General features: G+C 35.7%; 1 protein-coding gene across 1 annotated transcript; it reads right to left on the bottom strand.

Moving 5' to 3' along the window:
• Nucleotides 1-466: 466 nt before the first annotated feature.
• Nucleotides 467-8111, bottom strand: LOC7490383 (pumilio homolog 1). Its single transcript, XM_024609755.2, has 9 exons — nt 7013-8111; nt 4253-5643; nt 4020-4161; nt 3729-3836; nt 3224-3436; nt 3024-3134; nt 2086-2280; nt 1574-1748; nt 467-906 (listed from the first exon to the last, which is right to left on the bottom strand). Exons 1-9 carry the CDS (start codon nt 7616-7618, stop codon nt 863-865), a joined length of 2985 nt encoding a protein of 994 aa, XP_024465523.2. The 5' UTR covers nt 7619-8111; the 3' UTR covers nt 467-862.
• Nucleotides 8112-10955: the final 2844 nt, after the last annotated feature.

Below are 10955 nucleotides of genomic sequence, written 5' to 3' on the forward strand. Positions count from 1 at the left end.
TGCCATGGATGTAGAAGATATTTATTGAAAATATTTTAAGCATCTCAATGACACTCAGAAACCCATTTCAAAAAGCTCTGTTTTCTAGCTTCTCCGTTGACGTAGCTGATTATCTAATTAGCTTTTAAGTAGACCGAACGGTTTGGGTTTGGCTTCTGAAAAGAAAAATCCCAACAGAACAGATTTTTGAGTGAAAAGCGTTTCCTTACAATCACATTTTCATGGGAGCGCCCGAGAGGAGAGCTCTACGCACACTTTCGGTCTATAGAACTGACGACAGCGGAGCGAAGCAGCAACGACCAAGAAAACTTCCGAACACTAAAAAAATTGAAATTGTCAACTGGGATATGATATATTTCTTGAACCCAATTAGTGACATGATTCAAGGGGCATGACAAATCATGATATACCACATATTGAAATCCATTCCTGTACCAGGCAAGCAAGCAAGCGGACACAACCATGGTAAGTGGGAGTAAAAGTTTTTTAAATAAGAAAGATAAGCAAATCCCATACATCAGGAAAATTCCATACCCTCCTAAACACAAAAGCTGTTTCCGCCTGGTAACATTTTGTACAGTCACGATCATAAATTAACTACCTCCCTTTTTACACCCTTAAAACTTGTACAGTAATCCTTTATCTTCTCTGCAAGAACTTCGGCATGTTCACCATCTGAACTCAGCTAACCTGATTCTAGGTATATCCTCAAACTAAAAATGTACAGTTTTCAGTACAACCGACAGTTTTTATTTTTCATTCAGCTCCAATCTATTCAACTAGTAGACAGAGCCCTTACTAGATATGAAAAGAAGTACCAAAGAGAGAGGCGCTCAACAGTTAGCTGTACAACCCTAGCCTTCTAAGCAGCAGCAGGATGCAGAGTAAGGAAGCTAATTCTCCTCTCTGCAAAAAAACAAAACAAAAGGCAGAGAACTTATAAGAGCCATTTCTACACAAGCAATGCAATTTAACATGGAACATTAATCTCCCACACCTGAAAATCTTAATATGTAGCATCACCAATAGGAAAGACAGAATACTAGGTAACATTAGCCCTTCATGTCATTGAAAAAGAAAAGGAAAAAATAAAATTGAATATGGAAGATCATTTAAAGATATTTTGCATGCATTTTTCTCTTCAATCTAGAGTAAGAAAATGCATTAATATCAAAAGCTTTCCTAAATTAGCGTATGAGACATGCATATGGAATCCAGGCACTTGTCTGGGAAAAGCTTGCTTTGGCCGCCCTCAAAAATCTTAATATTTTACCTGCATGTTTCAAGCACTAAAATACTAAATAGAATAATGTTTTCACTTGCTACAGAAATAACAAAACATGACATGAAACATCATTAATCTTCCTGCTCATCTTGCTCATGAAACACCACAAAATGCTCATCCAAGCACTTGTGTCTTTAATCAAACATCAAAAAACGAGAGTACTAAACAAATAGAGTGGACAAAAATCAATGAACCGAAGGCTTGCAGCATTTAGGGATGTTCTTCCTTTTGTGCAAATCAGTTACAAGAGAACCAGATATAATCAGCAGGAAAAGGGAGTATGCTTACCTCCAGCTGCAACAAGTTTCTCTACACGTGCAACTATATGTTTCCCATAAGTATACTTCTTCAGAGCATTTAAGTGAACTTTTATTCGATTGAGGATCAGTTCAAGTTGCTGGTCATCACAAGTTTCCAGCACTTTTTGTACAACATAATTTGCAAACTGGTCTTTCATCATGGCCTGCATATAACAAGAAATGATGTCAAAACAGGGAATCAATGACTCCAAAGACATTGAAGCGGGAGAATCACCCATTCAAGCAAATTACCAAATAAAGTCCCACAGATTCACATTATATCAGCTAAACAGAAGAGTGTGCCACAGTTCACCAATTAAAACTTTAACTAAAGAGTGAAACCTAACCATTAACTAACTAAAAAAAATAGCAATATGTAAATATATAAGGCAAAGAAGTGAGAGAATGCAATGTGGTAATAAGCCAATAAATATGCAGAAACTTTAAATGCTTATCAGCATGTTAGTTATGAGGGGTACAGCACACAGACAAGTCATAGACCTGAAGAGGCTCATTTTCATCAGTGGTGCCAAGCATCTCATCCACCAGGGCCTGGCGTTCTGCAGGAGTGCCAAAAGTTAAACATTTCTCTATAACATTGGAGGCAAACTTCTGCTGGCTCATTTGAACTATCTGCCCAGTTAATTTCTTTATTATTGCTGAACGCTCATGTGGTTTCCCATGCTCCAGCACATGCTGCAACATTATTTGAAAGCAACTAGAGCAAATATGTTTAAAAATAAAACGAAACCAAATATGTGTTTAGAGAGAAAGGGGGAGGGAGATTGCAGTTATTATAATAATCTGCAGAACAGATTTGATGGACATGAATCGTGTCTGTAAAAGGGAAATACAAAGGCGTTAACAGTGAATAACAGCCAAATGCTTCAGGCAATCAAGGCATGGCAGCAATTAAACTTCGTGTTGAACTTCACAAATGATGTCATTGATTAGAAATCCCCAAATTTAATCAGGTATAGAAGGATTTGTTCATTATGCTCATTTAACAGATACAAACACGAGAAGTTTCCACAAATATTATGACAGTTGGTTGTTTTATTATCAACTGAACAACTTTGAGTCCACAACAGTAAAGGGATCAAACATAATGTGCTGTCATGGAACTATACACAAGTTGCTATCTAGCATTGATCAATTGTACAATTAAGGGTGGGTACCAACTTGCCAATCAAAGAATAGTTTATCAGAATTAAATTTCTCAACAAGCAGAAAATGCAATAAAGAGGGATTCTTCAACGTGGGAGCTGGGGCTATACCCAACAGGTCAGAAATTGGCACTCCTTTGGCACTGGCAATTGCTTGCCAAACATGTTCAAAACATAAAATTACATACATGACCCCACACACTGCCCCTGGATTGGCATCCATGTTAAATAAATGCATATACTTTTAGAAGCATTCACATATGTACAACAAACCTGGACAACATAATTTCCATATTGGTCTTGTGCCAACATGCAAACAGATTGCAAAATCTCATCCATCATTATACGCTGGGTTTTGGTGTCTTGGCAGTGCTCCAGCACTCTCTGTCACATAAAATTCAAATCAAATCTATGTAATAATATAGACAAACATACAAAGATGTTTGTGACAAGTAAAAACAGAGTTTACAGACCTGTATCACACGGCAACCATATGGATGAGTGGAAAGTGTCACAACTTGATCATAAAATGTTGAGACAATAAACTGTATAGCATCTTCAGGTACACATTCAATACACTTCTGAATGACATGGTTCCCATTCTGATCCCGTACACATCGCATAATATGACCATCAAGCTCTGTCACCATTTTAGTCTGCTGGTCCAGTTCAACTACTTCTATAGCCTGGTTATTATGATCAATGAGCATTAAACCTAAGAGGTTAGATTTTAACCAAGTCTAACACATCATTCTACATTTAGTCAAACATTAGTTTGCAAGTGATAGCAAAGCAAGGGCTTCAGTAAGATGCCAGGAAAAGTGATTTGGCCATGTCTTCAGCCTAGCTTATGATAAAAACAGAATTATGCAGGCACAAGGCACAACAGCAGATTATAGAAGAAACTATCTTCAGAATATACAAGACACCTTTAGAAATAGCACAGGTTCCATAAGCATGGTCATTGAGGAAGCATACCTTTTGGATCACACGACAGCCATACATTTGAAGGCTAAGGGTCAGCACATGGCCAGTTAGCTGGTCAGCTAGTTCTCTTATTTGGGATGCAGATCCATGCTCAAAAAACTGAAGACAAACAGGAAAGTTTTTATATGTAACTCATTTCTTTTCTTTTCTTTTTTGCCTTCTTTAGTGTAGGTGAGGGTGTGTGAAAAGACTTAAGCACGTGATAAGCATTAAAGGTCACAGTAGTATCAAAGGCATGACAAGTACATCATAAGAATTCAAGTTTTTCTGATGAGAAAATACCTTCTGAATCACGTAGTTACCAAAAACATCAGTCATTAGTGATAGGGCTTGGGGCATAATTTCATCAAAAACCATGTTCTTCTCTTCTGTCATTGCAGTCTCAAGTTTCTGTTGAATGAATCGGCTCCCATACTGATCAGCACTGTTCATTGAAGATGTACAAATAAAATAAGTAAAATTACAGAGGCCTAGACTACAAAGATGAAAAGGTTCAATCAGGTAACTGTATATACCTGAACTCAACAACATGACCAGCAATTTCTGAGAGTTCAAAACATCTAGTTTTATTGCTTTTGAACTCTTCCAGTAAAGAGGAAGGAAAACTTTCATCCAGGTTACTACCAGCTTCTGAGTGCCAAGATCCCATGACACCCCCAGACAGATTCCTCATTGCAGGAGAAAAAAGCATATTCCGTTCACTGTGCCTCAAAGGACCACCTGATCCAACAGATGAGTTTGGAAGAAGGGGCCCCCCTAATGGGCTTCCAGAATAGGACATGCCGAGACCAAATCCAGGGTTTCCATAGTAATTATGATTCAAGCTACCAGATTTGCCAAGGTAAGGAACACCATACTGAGACTTTTGGGAAGACATCAATGTTTCCAATTGAAGTTTTTGGAGGAGATCGTATGCATTACCAACATACTCCCTATCCAGCATGGGGTCATTGAGAGCTGCAAGCTGTGCAGCAGCATACTCATTTGATCTCAAGTACTGAAGATACAATGGGTCCACAAGAGGCAGACCTGCAGTGTGATTCCCTAGTCTACTGTGATTTTGCAGTTCTGCTGCAGTAGCCATTAAGTTTGGCCCTAAAGCACCTAGTGCTCTAGAATCTAACCCAGTTCCAGCCATTGCAGCAGCGGCAGCATTTTCAAACAAAGGTGGCAGACTCCCATTCCCAAGAGGGCTTCCTATCATGGACGGCGATGAAGGATTCACAGGATACCCACTTAAGCCATAGTTAGCATATGGGGAATTCATGTTGTCTGCATTCTGGTGGTTAGAAGGAGAACCTCCTCGACCATTCAGAGTCAGCGTCGAGGGTACTTTAAGGTTTGTGCTGGCAGGTGACTTATTTAAATATGATTGTTTCTTGACATGGTTTTGATCACCTTGCAAATTGAACAGGTGATGGCGATCATCAATTTCATGTTGTGTTCGTGACCGTGAGTGGTTCTCTTCATCAACTAGACCATTTGTTGACATCTTCAACCCAGACAAAGCAGCTATGAGCTCAGAATCATTCAAGCTTGTTGAGATACCGTTATATGAGTGTGAACCACTCACATCTCTTTTATCCATGGAATTGGTCCTACCTCCTCCAATAGGTGGAATGCGAGGACTAGGAGCTCTCGCTACAAGCTGAGGGTCAGGTGTAGTGCTTCGTGACAAGGAGGCACCTAATGCAGAAGCATAGGTATGAGAAGCTGATGCGCCAACATTTTGAACTGCAGAAATGCCCTGTTTGTTTGAACTGGAGCATAGAGCATCAATAGATGCCAAATCACCACGCAGTTGACTAAAATGAGCTTCAGAAGTTTCTACATTGTCATCAAATGCATTGCGGCTAGTGGGACGTGAAGGGTGCCTTGAGATGGGGTTTGCATGACCCATATCATCCTATATTGCAAAACTAAACCATTAATCTATCATCAAGAAAGCAAGTGAAAGACAGAAATTCAGTGAAATTTTGATCAGATACAATCAATCAAGAACAACAGGAACGGAAAAGGGAAAGTTCTTTCAAATAGAAACTAGTTTTTATAACATGAGTTAATCACCAAAACCATCATCTGCAAATTACATCAATTATGTGTTCAAATAAAAACAAAATAGGAAAGAATCTGCTGGTAGACTGTAGATATTTCACAACAATGAAGTCTTCTGTTTCATTAGGCTTGCCATAGCAATCAAGTATGCTTTAACATACAATAAAAAGTTTTTGCATGTAGACATTTATGCATGATTCAGTCAACATCCATAGGAACAGCAAAAGAGAATAACGACCCCGTCGCGTATAGTTACACACCTTTTCAGCACTACAAGTGATCAGAGAAAGCAAACAATTAGAAATCTAAAACATGTAAAGAAAGCAAAAGGATCAAATAACAGGTCCTCATTCTCAGATCAACATCAAACTAGAATACCCTAACTTTTTCTTTCTGGAAATAGAAAAGTTGTCATGGGGTGAGACCTCTGTCCCTCTCCAGTGTCACTACTCACTCCTCGACACATCAGAGTAATGCCATTGAAAAATAATAGCAATAATAACATAACTTGTTCTTCCTTTCCAGAGATAATGACAGCCACGTCTTTTTAAGCACAATAAATAGTTGGCAAACAAACAAAGCAAGAGGAGCCAAACTGGGAAGAGCCATAGCTGCCAATGAGGAGAATACTAAAAGGCATTAAATGACAGAAAACTAGATGTATTAACTCTCATTAAAAATATGAGAGTTGGCTGAAGTGGTGAAAGAGGATCAAGTATCAAAAAATTGCGATACCTCATCAAAAAATTGAATTTAACAAAACAAAATGGAGAATAAAGATCCCTGTAGCTGACTCTGCCTAGCTTGGGAATAAGATTTAACAGAGTGGAGTTCTTCTAGTCTTGCAGTAAATTATCACAAAGGAAAAAACAAATAACTGGAAATGAAAATTATGAAGAACGATGGGTATCAGTGAGTCTCAGTATAGCATACAAAGACGTCTAAACACATACAAAGTTTTACTATATAATTAATTCAGCTAATTATCAAAACAAAGTGGAGTTTTCATGCCATGCAATAGCGAACAAGAATTTTGTATAGCTATACCGAGTCAACTTTGGGCAACATAAATCCACACAAAAAGAATGATGGTATCAACAAATATTACACTCAATACCACAGAATATCTTTATCAGATAACGAAAAATACAGTACCAACAATCAATCTTCCTAATACCAACACAAACCCAGACAATAAACAAAAAAATTCGTAGCCTTACCTGAATGATCTCCGCGATACTCTTTTGCCTACTCCCTAACCCCAAACCTGGCAATCCAATAAGCCCATCTCCTCCCCACTCCACTCCATTTCCATTCCCATTCTCCTCCTGCCCTCCTCCGAACCCTGGCTGCACTGCAAAAAGTGACCTTTGCCCTTCATTATCACCACCTCTACTTCCCTTACTTCTATCCCCAACCACGGAATTAGAACCACCACTACTACCATGTAATCTCTGTGCAAATCTCCAATCCTCCTTTGACAATAATGGAGGGGGCAATCTTGGATTCAAGTTCACATTAGAATAATAATAATTAACATAAGCTGGATCAGACCTAAAGTCCTCTTCGCTCAAAAACTCACCTTTATTGCTCTTTTTGATACCAGGAATCCCAGTACCATCAAACAAGCCTCCAATAGAGCTTAAAGACCCTTCTACAGTAGGCGGTGCTGACCCACTTCGATAAATATTGAGTTCTTTCTCTCTTTCACTTGCTGCCTCTTGTTGTAGCCTTTGCTCTCTAATTAGCTTGTTCAACTCCTCGTTTTTGAGCATTGATCGCTTTGAGATGTCAGGCAAAACCTTTGAATATATGTCTGTGATCATTAGATATAAGTGTAAAGATTAAAATTTCGAGCTAAATTTTAGTTAAAAAGTGATAAAACAAAACCGGGTTTTGTTTATTAGATTCAAATAAGTAGGTATGTTGATCAAAACCAAGAACCCATGTAACCCAGAAGTTAAAACTTCAGAAAGAAAATGAAAGCAGAATCTTTGATTTCGTGTTAAACAGTGGATTTGTGGCAAAGATTGGGACTTCGATTATAAACACGGAGATCAGAGTGGTAGTTAAAAGTGTTGCAGGTGATCAATGAAGATGGTGGCTTCAGCCATGTTTTTCTGATAGAAGGTAGAGAGAGGGGGGGAGGGAGCAGAGTGAAGTGAGGAAAGAGGAGAGTGATAAGCACTAACGGTGGACAGATCTGAGCCGTTGGATTTGTCAATTGAAGGCAGGGATTGATTGTACCCGGATTTGTTCTCACAATAAGGGTCTTTAGGGTTTTATTTCTTATGATTTAATGCCCAATTACTGATTTTTCTTTCTTTCTTTTTTTTTCTTTCTTACCGGTATCTTTGGTTTGTTTGGTAATAACGACAATAAAGTCACGTTTGTTTTCTCATCTTGATACAGTGGGTATTAGGCTCCTAGCTTCCTCTGTTTTTTTTTCTTGCTTTTCTTAGGGTATAATTGCGAAAAGGCTCCTGGCTCCTGTCACTCTTGGGATCTCTCTCTAGCTATTGGTCAAATAGTTGCGTTGCGTTGCGTTGCCAAAATTGAAACTTTTTTTCTTATATCTTATTTTAGGATTTGTTTATTATTATTATAGTAATTATTTTTTAAAATATTTTTATTTAAAATTATATTGAAATAATATTTTTTAAATTTTTAAAAATTTATTTTTAATGTCAATATATTAAAATAATTTTAAAAAATAATAATAATATTTTTTCCAAAAATATTTTTAAATAAGCAAACGAATGTTGTAATCCATAAATACAATTCTAAGCACAGGACATTTATTTAAAGAGGAAAAAAAAAAACAGGGAGAGGAAAAGGAGCTAACTTTTACGACAATTATAGAAATAAAATTCGTTTTTATCCATTATCAATCATGTGTCAGAGATAATGTACCAACATATTGTCCTATTTTAATGATTTAGTTTGGTGCTAGGTAATTGATTAGTGCTTCCTTTCAGATTGGACAAAATATATTTTTTAAAAATATATACGTAAGTGTTTCTAATATAATTTTTATTTAAACATCAAATTTTGATTAGGAACTCAAAATGTAATGTATATAAATTAAATTTTAAAAAAGATATCAAGACAATGATATTTTAAATTAATTAGAGTCAATCTAAACTAATTTATTAAATTCACAACTCAAATCATTGACCCCATCAAACTTAATAAAATAGTTTTAAAATAGTTTTTATTTAGTTATATAATAATAAAACTATTTGTTATTACCAAAGCAACAAGATAAGATTTTTAAAAATAGATGGGTTTGGAAAAAAAAATTGTTAATTTAATAAAATGATTTTATACTCTTATTCAAAAATAATACAATGTATAAATAGAGTGGTATTTAATGAGATAATATCTAAAATATATTTTTATTTAATTTGAAAATTCAAGGAATTAATGTATCTATAATAATTTAAATTAAGGAAAAAATCAGAAACAGACACCTATCTGTTTTGTTGATGTGGTCGTCAATCCCTAAATATAGAGTAGTTGACCCCCACACGTCCAACCTAACCCCAAGGACACAAAAGTAATTCACTGTAATAAAAAAAAATGGCATTCGTTGTAATTGTTCAAGCCCTCAAGCCTTGATATCATAGCCGTACCCTCCCCCGGTGTATTTTCATCTAGAAAGCTCGACAAACTGTGAAAAATTCAGAGTCTGTCTTCGCTCACTCAAATTTTATCTGCATGTTTTTTTCCTGTGCAGTTAAGTATGTTAAAAATATGAGTGGTTAATCATGGTCGTCTAATACTAGAAGTTTGGGATTAAGAGGTTTGTTTTTTTTATGGTTTCAGATTCGAGCCGTGTGGTTGCTCATATGATGGCCACTGGAAGCTTACATGGTCGTTAACTTCAGGGCCCGTGGGATTAATTGAGGTGCGCGCAACCTGGTCCGGACATCCACGTTAAACTAAAAAAAAGAATGGTTTAAAAAAATATAAAATTAATGTTTTTTAAAGTTTTTTTATTATTTTAATGTAATAATATTAATATATATATATATATATATTAAAAAAATACTTTAAAAAACTTTTCATATCAAATATTATATTCAAGTAGTGGTGCGTGGCTCGGGACATCCCCCACCAATTAAACATCTAATAAATGATAGCATGGTCCGTGAGCATGATGACACTTGTTAAATTCTTAATTCCATTTGAAAAAAAAATTAGTCCAAGAAATAATAAAAACACAGTAAAAAAAAATGTCAAGTAGGGTAAAAAAACACCTGGGATGCTAGTAAAGATGACATGTGACAGATTTGAAATCTTCTGATGTGATCGAATTTGTAGACAAGAGCGACTAAATTCGGATAATAATCTAACATTATTGGACGGGGACCTAACTTAGATATATTGTATGGATAATTTAGCACATATTTTTATGGATTAGTGATATAAATCAAGTTTAAAAAAGATTTTTGTCACATCAAATTAGATTAGTATCTTAAAGTTGAGATATCGAAAAATCTGGTTTAAATTTCGCTAGATAATTTCAAAGGTAATTCTGTTATTAAAAAACTATGACGTTCCTTTTGAATCGTTGGATATTCCAAAACTAGATTTCAGGCTCGGGTGTCCTTGATTGAGTCCATTTTTTTCTATGTTTATTCGGATTTCTTGTTTTTAATAATGAATTTATTTTGTTTCCCTCGATGCATGCTTTTGGAGTTTAGGTTGCTTGTTAATAAATGTCTATTTAAAGATTTTATAAGCTTTTTAAAGAGATAATTAATATATATTTTATATTTTTTAAAAATAAAATTATGAATTCAAAATTCACAAATGCAACATTCTTCGCATTAAACCTTATGTGGTTTTTCTTGTAGTTTTTTGTTGTTATTTTCGTCTCATTCTACTTAATTTTTTCATGTATCATTTCTCCAAGCTTGAATAAATTATAAGATAGGATTGAAAAATTAAAGTTAAAAAATGATGAATATAATAAATAGTAAAAAAAAATGTGTGTGTGTATTGGATTTCATTTGAGATTGTGATTGATATCTACGAATTAAATGGATCTTTAATCAGTTGTTTGATCGTGAAAAAAAAAATAACGTGCATGTTTGATTTTTCATGAAACAACAGGGCGAACGCGCGCGCGCGCGTGGGGAGAGAGAGAGAGAGACT

This window comes from Populus trichocarpa, chromosome 10 (genome assembly GCF_000002775.5).
Source record: "Populus trichocarpa isolate Nisqually-1 chromosome 10, P.trichocarpa_v4.1, whole genome shotgun sequence".
NCBI classification, from domain to species: domain Eukaryota; kingdom Viridiplantae; phylum Streptophyta; class Magnoliopsida; order Malpighiales; family Salicaceae; genus Populus; species Populus trichocarpa.

Excerpts from the sequence above, each read along its gene's own strand:
- LOC7490383 (XM_024609755.2), bottom strand. The coding sequence starts at position 7,618 with ATGATCACAGACATATATTCAAAGGTTTTGCCTGACATCTCAAAGCGA. Across the intron at positions 1,749-2,085 it reads ATGAAAATGAGCCTCTTCAG|GCCATGATGAAAGACCAGTT; the intron begins GTCTATGACTTG and ends TGTTATATGCAG. Across the intron at positions 907-1,573 it reads GAAACTTGTTGCAGCTGGAG|AGAGGAGAATTAGCTTCCTT; the intron begins GTAAGCATACTC and ends GTTTTTTTGCAG.